Source organism: Papaver somniferum, unplaced genomic scaffold, assembly GCF_003573695.1.
Source record: "Papaver somniferum cultivar HN1 unplaced genomic scaffold, ASM357369v1 unplaced-scaffold_107, whole genome shotgun sequence".
Classification (NCBI taxonomy): Eukaryota; Viridiplantae; Streptophyta; class Magnoliopsida; order Ranunculales; family Papaveraceae; genus Papaver; species Papaver somniferum.
Genome location: NW_020619603.1, coordinates 9479474 through 9497241, shown reverse-complemented (window position 1 = coordinate 9497241; position 17768 = coordinate 9479474). Strand labels below are relative to the sequence as shown.

Genomic DNA, 17768 nt, shown 5'->3' with positions numbered 1-17768 from the left:
CTACTGTATCATGAAAACTTTATTTAATGAAAACATAATGGCTATCAGAATGATTCATCCACCGAAAACAAAAACCGTAATCTGTGAGAGAATGGTGGGGCCCATTTCTGCCTCACCTCTATCCTGATGCATAGCACCCAAGGTTGGGTCCATTGGATCCCCTCACTGTGGAAACCTTCCGTGGATGTAGACTCTCTGAATGGCTATTAAAGACTACTCATTACAATAGCATTCTCGACAGAATGTCCAACACTAAGACGAACATTGTGCACGCATACAAACTACTACGGATATTCAACACAATACACTTGCTTCGGGGAAAAAAACAACAACAAAAAAAAAGCAAAAAAAAAAAAAAAAAAACACAAACACAAACACAAACACCTTACACTGATAGAAGATACACTAGACAGGTGAATTTCTGATTCCTTGAATAAGAATCTAAAATTAATCCCGAGTTTTAAGAACAATATAGAGAGGTGGTTCTTTCTGCAGTGTCAACCCAAATTTCTCTTCCATGATCAGTTGGCTACGATCCATTCCCTTCGGTAGTTCCCAATCAAAATTCTGGAGGACAGCAAGCACAATTAGACTAATAAACTGAGTTGCCAAGGGCACCCCAGGGCATATCCTTCTGCCCGCACCAAATGGTATCAACTCGAAGTCGTTCCCTTTGAAGTCAATGCTCGAGTTTAAGAACCTGTCTGGTGAAAACTTCAATGGATCGGTCCACGTTTTTGGGTCTCTACCTATTCCCCAGGCGTTCACCATTATTTGACACTCTTTTGGGATCGTATAGTTCAAAACATGGCACGTCTCAAGTGCTCGACGTGGGATTAGCAACGGAGTTGGTGGATGAAGCCGCAGAGTTTCTTTAACAAAAGCTTGAAGATATGGCAGGTTAGGTATGTCAGATTCCTTGACCGTCCTCTTTCCTACCACAGACAACAATTCTGATCGGATATTGACTGTTACTTGAGGGTTTTTTGTCAGCTCAGTTAAGGCCCATTCTATTGTAGATGCAGTAGTCTCTGTTCCCGCACTGAACATGTCCTGAACTCCAAGAAATGCAATGATGTCAAGCAGAGAAAGCACTTTACGAATTCGTTGAACTCGTTTTGCTCTAAAATAGACAAATTTTAATTTGGTCCCGATTGACTGACATGTTGACATTTGGTCCCGAGTGACTGACATGTTGACTCAACGGTCAAGACATTCAATACCAGTCAACCGTTTGACCAAGAACCAATCTCAAAGCTGGTTATTTTGGGACTCTTTTCATTAAAAGGGCACAAACATGAAATAACCCTAAAAATACGAACAATCATTAATATCTGTGTATAAGAAAAGTTTGTATATGGAAAGATAATATTGAGCTTACCAAGAGCAAGGAATTGATCTGTTGATCATCAAGTCCAGAATCAAGCAAAACATCAACAAAATCATTCTTCGTATCGCCATTAATCTGTTGCTTGGCTATTTTTCTTTCTTTAAGCATAGCACCCCAGACACCATAAACCCCTTGAAGACAATCAGCAACATCTTTTCTTTGTCCAAACAAGTCTAAACTACCCAAAAGTGGAACATAATCGCCTGGATTTGCTGAATTTCCTAATTCCAGCATTCTCCATATATGTTGTTTCATTTCTAGACTTCCACTGCTTTCATCACCCAACTTAAAAATATCTTGTGAAAATATCAAGTTACCAAACATATTCACTAATGTACCAAATATAACTTCAACAATTTTCACTTCAATTCCTTCATTTTTCTTCAAGTACTCCACCATTTCCATTGTTTTTATTTCTCTAACTTCAGCTTGATTTTCAATCATCTTTTGTGTAAAAAGTTGTGTTCTACAAACTTTCCGCAATTTCTTCCATGTTTCATTACATTCATTCCAAACAATAGAGTTCTCAACATGTTTTTTTACGCGGAAACTTTGGAACACGTATCGACCACAGAGAGTACGATCATGTGTTTTTAGAACCTCACTGGCTGCTAATGGTGTTGAAGCTACAACAACTGTTTGAGTTCCTAGTTTGAGTGTAAAGAGATCTCCATAGGTTTCAGCAAGTTGGGCAAATTGGGAATGCGGTTTCTCACCAAGTTGAAGAAGGTTTCCGACTATTGGCCAGGGTTTTGGACCTGGTGGCAAGCCTTTTGGACTCGATTCTCTAACAATCAGGTATAAGAAAGTAGTGAAAACAATTGCTATAAGTGCTACTGTGACAATCTCCATCTTTATTTCTCTCTTTACCTCTAGATTTTTGTTTAGCCTGTTCTTTTCAAGTAAAGGATTCAGGTTTTATTGAAAAACTAAGGTACATACTGCTGCGTAGTCTTGCAAGGGGGCACGTGGGATCGTAATTACATAACAGGCATTTTTTTGGTGTTAAAGTCCGCGGTCAACAGCTTTTAAATACTGTCAATCAATGACGTGTTACCCTCGTTGAAAAATTCATACTACTAAACTTCCGCTCAATCTTCACTGTTTTTGTTTCCCTTATTATTCTTTCTTCTCCATTATAATTAGATAGAAGATATAACAGATTCAATTTCGATATTTCTTTCCATGTATTGCTCCACGTATGTATCAGATAAATACCATTTTTGATTAGAAAGTTGTTCTAATTATGTTGATGATCACGTGTTATAACTTGTAAGTAGTTGTGTCCATCTATTTGTGTTGCAATTAAATTGATTCTGTACATGACGTCTGTTAATTTTCTTTTTGTTTGATTATGGAAGATTACCAATCCTTGATCACGATATCTGTTTCAAGCTATCGATTAATGAGATGACATTTAGGAGGGATATAATCTTCTCTTTGGATCAACAACTCAGTGGAAAAAGGAGAACATTGAACTTCTTCTCTTTATGAAGACGAATTATAATATGTTAATCAGAGGATATACTAAATTCCATTCATAAAGTTTTACTTAAAAAGATTTGACAAATAAAACAGAAACCCATATTTAATTTGGGAAAGAATTTACTGGAGAAAATTTTGGAAGGAAATAGACAATGATACGGAAGTTTAAATGAGGGTTTCATGGTAATTAGCAAAGCATTAACCATATTCAATTTTAAGAATGGATCTTCAAATGGAATTTGCTGTGAAATGCTATGTGTCAATCATAGAGGAAGGGGCGCATACTTCTTGTATGCGGCCCGTTCCCATCCTAGCCGGACCGTTCCATATTATATTTAAGTTAATTATGCGGGAAATAGCGATGTCGGCATATTATCTTTTCCTCACGTGTAAGGTCAATCATTCTGCCTAACAACGTATTGTACACCGCACGCATAGGTCATACGAGTGACCGGTCATTCGGTCACGGGTGTATATGTGACATTCGGTCACACTGGCCAAAATCGGGCCTACACCCCGTGTTCGGAGCTAGCTCTTATACCATGTTAAATTCTGCGGGCATCCAACTCAAAACCAATTGACAACGAGTGGAACGACCCTTTCATATTATATTTAAGTTAATTATGCGGAAACTAACAATTTGGGACTATTATCCTTTAACATTTAGTTATTTCATTCCTAGAAAAGTTTGAACTTTTCCCCATAAATATCCATGGAAATTATTTTAAGAACTATCGGGTATGTTTTTTTAACTTTCTATTGTATCGAAACCAGAGGGCTGCATATTCCAAAAACAAAAAATTAAAACTACCAATCCATAGAAAAGAAAAAAAAAATTATAACTAGGAATTGAAGACTTTTTTGTATCATTTAAAAATTTGTAATCGTAATATGCCAGAATTAACTTTATGTATATGTAGGTGTAAAATATGCGCCATAGCCCGACACATAAAGCCGCGTGCTTTACATGTTATGTATCATATTATATCGTGCCAACGATTAAGATGTTTTGTGTTGCGATATGCTATTTTAGCCAAAAGCAAAGGCTATCATCGCCCACGGACGCAACACCCAACTAATCATGATGTGTCGTATTTTGTCGTGCTAGCACATTTACTTAAGTTTTTCAGAAAACATTATTTTATAGGTATTTGTATAACGAGTAATTTAATACTATTCAATGTGATTATAAAATTATCAAAAATTTTGCATAGACTTGCTCAGTCCCTAAATAAATGACCAAGTTTAAGTTTGCACAATTAATCTTAAGACAACTATACTCTAGTAATTTATAAATGATTTATCTCTCAAACTGTACCACGGATAATTATGAACTTTGTAACAAGTATTTTACAACAACTATGTAACGAATATAAAGATGGTTATCAAACTATACATATTTCATATACAAATAATAATCAATTAAGTGGGTATTTTTAAAAATATTTTTTATTTAATAATATAAGTCATTTATTAACGGGACAAAATTTAGAAAACAATAGCTCATCAAATTAAGGACACAAGGAATAATATTATGTTATATATGATAAATTTATACTTTTATATCGTTTATTTTACTATCAAATATTCAACGATAAATGGAAACGACATCTTTCTAACATAAATTTTATACTTTTATATTTTATTAATTTCTTAATAAAGTTAAATATAATTTCTTAATAAATTTTTAGATTATATGTATGGTGACAAAAACTGAAAGGCAAAAAAGATTATGATATTACTTTCTATATGAAGTATGGTGTACCATGTTGTGCTTTATGTCTGATGTACAATGCTTCTCCGTGTCCTGGACTGTATTGTGCCACATGTTACGTGTTTATCTGTATTTCTTGTCGTGTTGTGCTAATGTATCGATTAGTCCGTCATAACACAACACACTAAGCTAACACGTTGGATCGTACTGCGTCAAATCGAATGTTGCGTCGTGTTGTGCTCAAATTATATTAGATCGTATTGTGTCAAATCGAATGTTGCGCCGTGTTGTGCTCAAATTTTAATGTGTTGTGATGTGGTATAAATTGAACTTGTATATATTATATAAATAAAAGATGACCGTGGCCATTATGGGGCCGATCGAAAATTCAACAGTTCCATCCGAACTAAGGTTAGCCTAAATCTTTCTAATTTGTGACATTTATTATTCTGGAACGGATATAACCGTTCCCAACATTTTTTGTTTCACGCCACAGTATTTATTTCTGTTTAACACTATCTTTTCGCAATTTCATTTTAATTTGAATTGATTAAAGACAAATTCGATTAGATCGAGTTGATCGGGTCTAACAATAATTGGAACTCCAAACCTTTGAGTCTCAAGTCAATTTAGAAAAACATCAATTAGTTAATTACTCTTCCAGTTCAATCGAATTACGGTAAGATATGAGAATGAAGACAAATGTCACTAATGGGATAGCATTTTTCATCCATATAAGGACTCACTTCTGTCTTCCTCGTATCATGGTTCAGTCACCATTTAAATCCGATTCTTTAGAATCTTAATTGAATGATATTTTAATTTACATTTGCTAGTGGTTCTAGCAACTCCTTTACAACGTTCTTCCCAATGGTAAGACCTTCAACCAGGTTGACATCAAACTTGAGATGAATGGCCGTTATCTTGCTGAGTTCGCAATATCTGACAAGCTAGTGAAGCATGGGCATTCTCGTATTTGTGCTACACTGCTACTTACTCCTTTAGATCTAATAGATTACCGCTTACACAGAGGGGGACCGACAAAAAAGTTGAACTGATTTTAGCTAAAATTGTTTTAATCGGCGACATTTATCATTAAGGGACGGATAACCGTTCCTACTGTTTTGGTTTTACACGACAGATTTTTGCTCCGTTTTATACCATATTTTGTTGATTTTTCAATATTTCTATTCATTCTTCTTCTTGTATGTATCAGTTCTGTTTAGCTTGCAAATAAGAATAAACTACATTACCGGAATGGTCTTCCTTTGAAATAATTTTAGTGAATCTTAAGAAAAAGTTAGTGTACAATAAAATTGGTAGATCTTAGAGAAAAATTGACTTGAGTTGGATTAGAAGGAAGTCGAGGAAATTAAAATATCTACACTTGTGGTGTTTTTCGGTTTCATCTAATTCATTGATCATCTATCGAAATTCTAGTGAAATTTGAGTAAATTACAGTGACAATATAGTACCAGTAGAACAATAATCCCCTCTTTAGGGCTTAGTCCAATGGGCTAGATTGAGCTACTAAATTATGGAAAAAGTGTTGCAGTTTAAAAAAATAATGTTGTCTATTTGTTAACACTAGTTCTCTCTCCTAGCATTTACTCGCAGTCAGGAACGGAGCTACGTAAAGTTCAGGGGTGGCCCCCGCCCCCTATTTTTGCTTAAATATTTCTATTCATTCTTCTTCTTGTATGTATCAGTTCTGTTTTGCTTGAAAATAAGAATAAACTATATTACCCGAATGGTCTTCCTTTGAAAGAATTTTAGTGAATCTTTAGAAAAAGTTAGTGTACAATAAAATTGGTAGATCTTAGGGAAAAATTGACTTGAGTTGGATTAGAAGGAAGTCAGAGGAAATTAAAATATCTACACTTGTGGTGTTTTTCGGTTTCATCTAATTCATTGATCATCTACCGAAATTCTAGTGAAATTTGAGTAAATTACAGTGACAATATAGTACCAGTAGAACAATAATCCCCTATTTAGGTTTAGTCCAATGGGCTAGATTGAGCTACTAAATTATGGAAAAAGTGGTGCAGTTTAAAAAAATAATGTTGTCTATTTGTTAACACTAGTTCTCTCTCCTATCAATTGCTCGCAGTCAGGGACGGAGCTACGTAGAGTTCAGGGGTGGCCCCCGCCCCCCCTATTTTTGCTTAATGCATTAGTGATCCTTCAAAATTCTTATTAATTAAAAGAAAAATCTCTTAATAAGTCCCCCTAAATACTTTTTTTGTCTATTAACCCTTCCTGTATGAAATTTCTGGCTCCGTCCTTACTCGCAGTTGAACTAGTAGCGACATAGTTGCGTTGAATGATTGATCAACGCAACAACAAGCCTTTTCGCTGAATAGTTGAGCGCTCAGAAATATATTTCAAGGTAGCAGCGATGTTTGGTTCAAGGCTAAATTGTTCAGCCATTAGTAGATTATGTAATCCAAAGGACCCCTTGCACGTGAAAATAAAAAACAATGAAAGAACATAAAGCTTAAAAGTAAGTGAGATGGTAATGTGCAAGTGAGATGATAACGTGCTTATGAAAGAACATAAAGCTTTGAATTTTATTTCAGCCTAAAGATTGCAACAAGTGATGTAGACCCGTTGGACTAGTTGTAGACTTGCATACACACTTGTCTTATTCTTGTTGGATATTAAGTTTGAGTCATGTCTTATTCTGGTTTGAGTTATTGAGTGCTGAATGAAACAACGAAGTCCACGTAGTTGATTGGGTCAAGTGATGTTTTATTTAGCGAAAAGCAGATTTTCATTTTGCTGGGTACCGTTTAGAGCCCAACATTGTTTTATTCTGTGACTAAATTGCTAAATTATAACTATCATAGGACTTATGAGGTTGTCCTAAATGACGTGGACTGCTAATCTAACTGCTAGATTAGCACATTATAGGACTTCGCCTTATTACAGGTAAGGAATGAACAGTCAAGCAAGTAGTTAGTTTTGACATGAAACTAACCCCAGCCGCCACATGAGCTTATCGACAAAAATTTGGTTGTGGATCATGCAACTCTTTTCGTGGTAGATAACCACAGTTTCTCCAAAATATGAAAATGTCACAAAAGGTACTTTTCCGAATACATTAGAAACACATGTATCCATCCCAAAGCTAACACTAAACCCTCGCAGGACGTGGTAACCAAAATTGTACTTTTAGAAATCTTGGTTATGTGTTAGGGAATTCACCCACACGATTCATGTCAAAAAAAGATGAGTGAGTTCATCACTAATTTCCTAAACATGCCGAATAAGGTTTTTGTTCCTTCTATAGGTACTGCCGGTGGCCTAATTCTTCTTTGGAAGGATGGCTTTCAGGTTAATATCATTGAAACTGTTGATAAAATGATACATGATAAGGTTATGAATGACCCTAGTAAAGGAGTTTGGTTTTTGTATTGTGTCTATGGTACTCCCCATGTCCATGAGAAACTTGATCAGTGGTCTACCATCCATCAAATGAGTAAAACTATAAATATCCCTTGGATAGTTACAGGAGACTTAAACATAACTATTAGTCCTAGTGATAAAAACACCCAATCTTCTAAAACTTGTTCTTCTGAGATTTTAGAGCTTATTAATGATGCCGATCTTTCTGATCTAGGGTTTTGTGGTAACCCTTTTACTTGGACCAGTAATAAACATGGCATTGGTCGTATAAAAATCTAGAATTGATAGAGGATTAGTAAATAGTAATTGGTTCAGTTCATACCCTGATTCTATTATCACTCATTACCCCAAAATGGGTCAGACGACGCTCCAATACTCTTAGAACTTTGTAGACTTAACAAAATTTTGGGTAGGAACTGGAAGTTTTTTGAGCACTGGTTATCTCAAGACAGTTGCTCGTAGGAAATTAAGAATGCTTGGTCTTCTAGCTTTTCAGGTTCTAATGCTTTTGTCTTCTCTAATAAATTGTCTAATACAAGACATGTTCTATCTCACTGGAGTAAAGGCATTTTCAGCAACATTTCTAATACTATCAAGCAGCTACAACTAGACATTTATAATCTCCAAGGTAGTGACGTGAATGGTTCCAATACAGAAGCAGTGATGAAGATAGAGCAAGAAATCAGAAAACTAAATGACATACAAGCTAGCTCAAACAGACAGAAAGACAAAGATCATTTTTATTATGATATGGACCAGAATTCCAAGTACTTCCACATTATAATGAATTGAATAAAATCAAGGAATAGAACTGATTCTTTGTCGACACAAGATGGTAATTGGTGCAGTAATATGGACTCTCTTTCAACACTCCTTAAGGATCACTTTCAAACCGTTATGTCTTCTTCTTCACCTGCAGATACCAGTTGTTTTCTTCAGCACATTCCAAGATGTATCACACAGGAGGATAATATTCATTTAGAATCCATCCCAATTGATGAGGAAATTCATCAAGATTTGATGATGATGGAGCCATGGACATCACCTGGTCCAGATGGTTTTCCACCAGGGTTTTATCAGTCACAGTGGCAGATTTTGAAGAATGATGTTTGCAAGTGTGTTCAATCTTTCTTTCACTCAGGTTTTATCCTTAAGCAGTTGAACAAAACCAGGATTTCTCTTATTCCCAAAGTGCAAGTTGCGCAGAGGCCGGAGGACTTTAGACCAATTGCTTTGTGTAATACAATCTACAAAGTATATAATTTCAAAGATCTTAGCTCTGAGAATGAAAAAACACATCTCCAAAATTATCTCCCCCATGCAATCTGCCTATGTACCAGGTAGATTAATTTCAAAAAATATTTGTCTAGTGCAGGAAATTGTGAAATCCATGAAGAGAAAGGAAGGTAGGAGTATCCATCTTGCCCTTAAGATGGATATGTCTAAAGCCTTTGATAGTCTTGAATGGAGTTTTTTACTAGACATTCTCAAGAATTTTGGATTCTCAGAGAAATTCAGGCAATTAATTTCTCAATGCATCTCCACAACTGATATTGAAATTATGCTGAATGGTTCTCCAACTTCAATCTTCAAACCAACTCGTGGCATTCGTCAAGGCGACCCATTGTCTCCATACTTATTCATCCTCGCCATGGAATCCTTCTCAAGATACTTGGCACACTGTGAACGTACTGGACAATTAACTGGTATGAAAATCTCTCGTTCAGCTCCAAAAATCAATCATTTACTCTTTGCAGATGATTGTTTATTGTTCTGCAAGGCAAATGAGACACAGGTGAACAAGCTTCTCGCAGTAATTGCTCAATTCTCTCACTGCTCAGGGCAACTAATCAACTTTTCGAAATTTGCAGTCTACTTCAGCTCCAATATTGATCCTAATACCTGTCAGGTTTTAAGTGGAACTCTCCAGGTTAGATACTTAAGTCTCTCTGATGAAAAGTACTTAGGTTGCCATTTTTTGTAGGAAGAAACAAAAGAACACTGTTTGCCTCACTCTCTGATAAGATGAACCACAAACTCGTTAAATGGAGTGGCATTAATATCTTAGAAGCAGGAATATCCGTAATGGTAAAGAATGTTTCAGGTGCCATTCCCATTCACCATATGTCGAGCTTCAAACTCCCTGACTCAACCATCAACAAGATGAATACTTTTCAGCAGAAATACTAGAGGAAAAAGGATTCTTGTAGGGGTAACCATGTCATCTCTTGGAAAAGAACCCAAAAACCCAAAGAAGAAGGCGGCTTAGGGTTTAGAGACCTACACATCTTCAACAGAGCTCTTCTATCTAAATAAGCATGGAAAATTTTCTCAGACTCAGACTATATGATGACCAGATCTCTACAGGCAAAGTATTACCCAGATGATGATTTATTTAACTTGAAGAACAAGACAAACTCTACTTGGTCATGGCGAAGCATTAGTTCAGAATTGTATTTTGTTTTAAAACACTGCTGCTGGTGTGTTGGTAATGGCAAGAAAATTCTTATTTGGAAGCACAGACGGATTAAAAAGATCCCAGACCCTCCAATTCAAAAAAATGGTTGTTTCTCTCAGCAAAACTATAAGTATGTGCACCAACTTTTCAACACAGATTCTATGACCTGGGATTTAAACAGTCTACAGGATGTATTTGAGGATACAGTGATTAACCACATCGTTAAAATCACGATTCACCATAACCAACAGGACAGATTGATCTGGTTGTTAGAGAAATATGGTTTTTTCTCTATGAAATCTTCCTACCGGAGAATGTGTGAAGATCAGAATGGAACGAGCTCTACTAGTCCCAGAATGGTGAAGATCTATAAATCTCTGTGGAAACTCCCTCTCCTGCCAAGAATCAGACACTTTCTATGGAAGGCAACATCTGATCTCCTTTCAACAAGAAATATTCTAACCACTAAGATCCCAGGCGTCATTGATATTTGTCCTTTCTATGAATCCTCTCAAGAAACTACAACTCACGTTTTGAGAGACTGCAATCCTCCCAGATTGGTGTGGTTTGCTATAACTGGTTTGTCGATAAGCAACACAACAAGTTTCTCAGAATGGGTTTGTTCTTGGTTTGATGATTTTCATGGTAAAAAGATCTCCTCTGAAGAGTTGTGTACAAGAGCCATCACCGCCTGGTGCTTACGGTCAGATAGGTGTGATAAAGGTTTCAACAATACAACTCCACATCCAGAAAAAACTATCAACCAAATGAGAAGTTACATTGAAGATCATCTCTTCAACTGTAACAAAAACGTGTCTCCGAGTCTTAGAGTTTGTCGTACTAACCTTCATTGGGATCCCCCACCAGATGGTTATGTTACTATTAATTGTGATGGTTCTTACTTAAATAATTCAGGAGGCATATGACTAATAATTCGTAATTGTGCAGGTTGGCAACAAGCAGCAAAAAGCATCCATTTAAATGATGTATGCAATGCGGAGCAGGCGGAATGCATGGGCTGATGGGAGGCTGTGAACTGGGCGCAGAAGTTGATGTTAAGAAAGGTGCATTTCGAGCTTGACGCAAAAACTGTGGTTTAGGCTATGGTTAAGAATTCTCCTATAGTTTGGAGTCTCCTTATATGATTAAAGACATTCAAGGTTTTTTAGTAGTAATATCTCTTGGCAATGTAATTACATTCCAAAAGAGAAGAATAAAATAGCGGACATTTTGTCCAAGCTAGCTAGAGTCGAAGGTCAAAGTAACTCTTGGTCTAGTTCTTTTCCTATAGAGATTCAATCTCAACTTGTAAAGGATACAACTTACTTATGTAACTGATCCTTCATCAATCCATTACTTTTTGCTTCAAAAAAAAAGATGAGTGAGTTAACAATTATCATTCAAATAATTTAATATATGAAAACATAGCTTAAGAGCATCACATGGGTCAAGGTCATCCAATTTGGAGGTGTAACTAACACCTTTTCTTTATGGGTCATTGCTATATGAAAAAAAAAAAATTGAAAGAACTCTACACCTAAAATTCATCTTTAGCATCTCAAGTCTTATCCAACAAACTTTATTTGAATGGAGGGGACTTAAGACTCAAGGTCATAGAGAAAGTCAGAGTCATCTTTCTCTTTTACTCACACCTAGCCATAACATCTTTTTTTTTTTTGATTTCATTGGCCCTTGTATTGAAGATCAAAATTTGATGAAAAAGATCTTAAATCTTAGGTCTTATGAAATTTTGAGATTTAATTTTACCCCTTGCATTAGATATGTTCTAATAGTTCCAAAATCACTATCTAAATCACATTTTTTCCCACATATAGTAATATTGTTGTGTGGGTAAAATACCCAACAACCACGTGTCAACATCCTAAGGGATGAATATATGATAAGATGATGTGGTGGGAGCACCGAATCATTCGTCGAGAGAAGGATTTGTCTCAGTCGAGGCAACTGCACAAGCGCCACATGAATGACGCGTGTGTATAAAGGTCTAATCTGCTCAGACGATGCAGATATGACGCGTGTGTATAAAGGTCTAATCTGCACAAGTGCCACATGAATGACCAGTATTCACACCCCCTTTCACAGGAACAGAAGATGCAATTGAGCACCTTAGGACTTATCGTATGACACTGACCACTGAGGCACCCATACATCGCGTGGAGATCCGCCGCGAGGCACAATACTTAGGTTATAATACCATATCACACTCGGCGATAGCCACCACCGTATGAGAAGGAAATATTACTAGACGACTTCACAAACAAAACTTCAACGGCGATGAAGTTTTCAGTGCAGCCAGAGAACCCCAATTGGAGGAATGGATGAAACTTCCCATTACCTTTTCAGCCTCAGAAGCACCAGAAGGAGGACAAAATCACAACGACCCACTAGTGGTCATGATGGCCATCGCACTACCCGAGCACGAGGGAGAGGAGACAAAAAACAAGGAACTTCCATGGGCGATGCCAAGAATCTTGATCGATGGCGGCAGTTCTGTGGAGATCTTATTCTATGAAACATTTAAACAAATGGGTCTCAAAGACGAATGTCTCGTACCCTCCACTTACAACATATTTGGCTTCAACAGGTCATCAACCCGCCCAAAGGGTGAGGTAACGTTAGAAATCCGGGTGGCAAAGATCCTCACCCTAACCACCTTCTGGGTGGTAGATGTACTATCACCTTACACAGCCATTGTGGGACGATCCTGGGTCAACGAAATCAAAGGAGTGGCCTCGACTTATCATCAAATGCTAAGATTTCCTACGCCTGATGGAGTGGCAGAAATCATTGGATATCTTGTCGAAGCAAAATACTGCTACGAGATAGAAGTTCAATACGGAGAGAACAAAATAAACTCTCCAAGAGCATAAAAGAAGCGAGCCAAGAATGCAAAAAATGAACCCGAAATCGATGCTTACATAGCTAGAACGTATGAGGCAAGACGATCAGGCGACGAACTCGCAATGGAAAATAACCTCCCATCGGACTCACCCATGGGACCAGTACAAAACCTCTCTGATATAGGGGAACTAAAATCAAATTTCTCGGCCTCGGAGCCAACCAAGGAGGTCAACATCAGAACACCCGAAAACCCGGGTATGGTGAAAATAGGGACACTCCTCAACAAGGAAGAATAAGAGAAGCTAATACAGGTCCTAAGGGAATATTCATATGTCTTCGCATGGCGTATGGAAGATATCCCAGGAATAAACCCTGAAATGTGTTTTCATCACCTAAAAATTGACCCAAAGCACAAGCCCATGCGGCAAAAAATGAGAAAAGTGGCACCAGAATACCATGAAGCCATCCAGAAAGAGCTAAAGGAAATGGAAGCTTCATGAGTGATACGAGAAGTCCAATATCCAACATGGATATCTAACATGGTGATCGTACCAAAGAAAAACGGGGGAGTAGGGATCTGAATCGACTTTAGCGACCTTAACAAATCTTGTCATAAGGACAGCTTCCCACTCCCTAACATCGACCAACTCGTAGAAGAAACCTCGGTATACGGATTGTTGTCTCTGGTGGACGGATACTCTGGTTATAACTAGACCCCCCTCGCCGAGGAAGATCAAGAACATACCGCTTTTCTCACCCCTCTCGGCCTATACTGTTATACCAAAATGACATTTGGGTTAAAAAATGCATGGGCCACCTACCAAAGAATGGTGGAAAAGATGTTTGACGGTTGGATAAACAAAACCCTAGAGGTATACGTAAAATACATGCTTGTTGATAGAAAACTCCCGCAAGATCATGCACATGATCTCAGGGAAATCTTCGCACAAATGAGAAAATTTAACATGAAGTTCAACCTCGCAAAATGTGCCTTCAGAGTAACCTCAGGCAAATTCTTGGGCTACTTGGTCACCAAACGAGGAATTGAGGTTGATCCCGAGAAGGTACGGGCCATATTGGAAATGCCTTCCCCGGCAACGGTCAAAGATGTACAGAGACTGAATGGCCGACTGGCGGCCTTGGGCAGATTCATCGCCCAATCCTCTGACAAATGCATAGACTTCTTCAACACCTTAAAGAAGGGTGAAAAGTTTTCTTGGACTAGTGCTTGTGAGGAAGCTTTTCAAAAAATCAAAGAACATCTGGAAACCGTGCCAATTCTCCAAAAGCCCAACCCAGGTGAAAACCTCTACATCTACCTATCGGCAACTAATACTTCGATTAGTGCAGTACTCACTCGCATAGATACATAAGCGGAGCAACCAATTTATTTCATCAGCAAAACTCTGACGTCGGCTGAGAAAAACTATTCAAAGATCGATAAGATAGTGCTATCTCTGGTCTACGCAACACAGAAGCTGCGCACTTATTTCCATGCGCACACTATAACAGTCGTCACTAAAGCTCCCATAGAGACTGTGCTAGACCATTCCGACAGAGCAGGTAGAATCTCTAAGTGGGGGGCCTAAATAAAACAATTCGGTGTCAAATACAAAGCCCATACGGCAATTAAGACCTAGGTGGTCGCAGATTTCTTAGCGGATTTCCCGATGGACGATACTGATGAGATTGAGGAAATCCCAGGGATGAAAGACGAGTTAGAGGATCCTCCTGAACTACTTTGCTCCGAAGACCCCAACAGATGGGAAGTCTTCGTCGATGGGTCGTGTAACTCGGAAGGATCAGGCATCAGAATGGTCTTCATAACCCCAACCGGCCGAAGGATCATCTATAGCTTAAGGCTCGAATTCCCTGCCACTAACAATATAATCGAATACGAGGCGGTAATACATGCCCTCTGAGTAATCATAGCGATGGGCATCCATAACGTGCGTCTCACAAGCGACTCACAACTCATTATCCGGCAGATAGACGGAACGTACCAAGCCTCGGATCCATGTTTGCAGCGATACCTTCAACTCGTCAAGCACTACATCGAGAAGATACCAAACATCACGTTGCGCCACTTAAATCGAATCAACAACAGATATGTTGATGCCTTAGCACTTATAGCTTCTATGACAGTTAACCCTGAAGCTGCCAATGTCAGAATTGAAAGGGTTCTACTCCCCTCCATCCCCTTAGAAGGAAACATGGACATCCTCGTTTTCGACTCAGTAGCCCAGGAGGAAAGTCTGCTATAAGATGACTGGAGGACACCAATCATCAAGTATCTAGATAACGGATACCTCCCCAGCGATCAATTAATCACACACAATATAATATCAAGGTCTGGGAAATACCAACTCCGGGATGGCGTGTTATACAAACAATCCTACCTTGGGCCTCTCTTCATATGTCTCTCATTCACGAAAGGACAAACCATATTAAAATAAATACACTATGGTTATGTAGGAAACCATCGTGGAGGACGATCCCTCGCTCACAAAGAGAGACTACAAGGGTATTTTTGGCCTCGCATGAACGAGGACTCAAAGAAAATGGCAAAAACTTGCATAGAGTGCCAAAAATTTGGCAAAAGAAGACATGCACCTTCAATGGACTTAAAGTCCATTCTAAGTCCTTGTCCATTCGCCAAATAGGGGGTTGATATTGTCGGACCCCTAAGAACCGGTACTGGACAAAAGAAGTATTTAATCGTGGCCACAGATTACTTCACTAAATGGGTGGAGGCCTCGGCTTTAAGACATATAAGAGACCATGATTTATTTAAATTTCTCTTCGAGCATATTATATTCCGCTTCGGTATCCCAGCCGCCATTGTATCTGATAATGGGGCGCAACTCCGAGGAAAAAACATCGACCTTCTCTTCAATTGTTTCGAGATCAGAAAAAATAAGTCCACGCCAATCTATCCTGATATCAATGGCCAGGAAGAGGCCACAAACAATACCATCGCCGACATCCTCAAGAAGAAACTCGACGGATATGGAGCCAGCTGGTGTGAACAACTACACAATGTCCTATGGGCCTATCGAACCACTAAGGGAAGCCACAGGAATGTCTCCCTTCTCCCTCACATATGGCACAGAGGAAATCATACCAACAGAAGCCATGATCCCCACAACAAAGACCGAGGCATGGGAGAAAAATCTGACCTCAAACATGATACTCTCCAAACTGGACGATTTAGAAAAAAACATAGAAATTGCTCTCCAAACATTAAAAACTATTACAGAAAATTGGCTCGGGAATACAACACACGTGTTCACCAGAGACAATTCAACCCAGGCGATCAAGTCTGGCGCAAGATTCCACCCTACCAACGCGAGTCAGGCAAATTTGCACCCGTTTGGGAAGGACCACTAACAATCCTAGCTAAGGAAGGGGATGGAGCATACAGATTGCTCAAATCTAATGGCGAATAACTTGAACGCCCATGGAACATCAAATACCTAAAACCTTATAATGCTTAGGAAGACCGTCCAACGGTCCTAGAATGGGGCACGATCCCTACTTGTACACATGTCATAGAACCTTCTTAGAATGTACTCAGAGTTTACCAGCTCTCTTTTGACAAATAATGAAACTGCTCTTTTTATGTTAATTTTTCTTTTTTTCTTTGTTTGTTTGCTTTACTTCTGTTCTGTTTTTGTTTTGTTTTCCATTTTTGTTTTTTGTTGCTAATTACTTTATCCCATAATTTCATACCACGAAATCCCATAAACCACTATGGCACGGTGCTAGCCACACCTTCCATTCTACACAGAATGATGCATGTACTTTACCTAAGCTACCAGACACGGACACAGACCTATGGTAATGCCATCACGATCACGGAATCGGGTGATGTCCTCCACAGTATGAGATATCCAGAATCGAGATACCTTCCTTGGTCGGGGCAAGTATCACTCGACCGAGGTATCACCCTCCAAACCATATGGAGGACATCTAGTCCCAAACAGGGAACAAAATAAAAGAGATAGCGCGAAGGAAAAAATCATATGTGTAAAATTCCAATACTATAAGTGGTACCTTATCCAAATACAGGAACTGATCACTCCTTGGCTTTGACATCCATGATCGGACCAATATTACATATGGCCACTTCTACGAGCCACACAACTCGCACAAAGTAATCAAATAAACAAACTCTGAATAGTACAGAGCTGCAAATTACACGATGCCTTCGGACAAGAGCATCGTGCTCGCATCTCGCTTGGAGTAACGGGTTCCTCACCTACTAGTTCCTCGTCTGAAACGGCATCCACGAGCGGGAGCATAACAAACCCTTATCTTCACACATACCTTGGACTAGAGCAAGCCACCAATCAATTTCCCACTGCTTTAAACATATGAAAATCCTCCGGTGCTATGGCATAAAAAAGGGGCAAGGTATATACATATAAGTTTGAAAACAGAAATAGTAT

At 38.4% G+C, this 17768-nt stretch overlaps 2 protein-coding genes across 2 annotated transcripts; one reads left to right on the top strand and one right to left on the bottom strand.

The window, feature by feature from the left end:
- Positions 1 to 267: 267 nt before the first annotated feature.
- LOC113328451 ((S)-N-methylcoclaurine 3'-hydroxylase-like protein) lies at positions 268 to 2300 on the bottom strand. The gene is made up of 2 exons (XM_026575564.1): positions 1382 to 2300; positions 268 to 1053 (listed from the first exon to the last, which is right to left on the bottom strand). The coding sequence occupies exons 1-2, from the start codon at positions 2240 to 2242 to the stop codon at positions 448 to 450; spliced, it is 1467 nt and encodes a 488-aa protein (XP_026431349.1). The 5' UTR covers positions 2243 to 2300; the 3' UTR covers positions 268 to 447.
- A 10572-nt stretch (positions 2301 to 12872) lies between these two features.
- On the top strand, positions 12873 to 13346 carry LOC113328016. Its single transcript, XM_026575114.1, has one exon. The coding sequence runs from the start codon at positions 12873 to 12875 to the stop codon at positions 13344 to 13346; it is 474 nt and encodes a 157-aa protein (XP_026430899.1).
- Positions 13347 to 17768: the final 4422 nt, after the last annotated feature.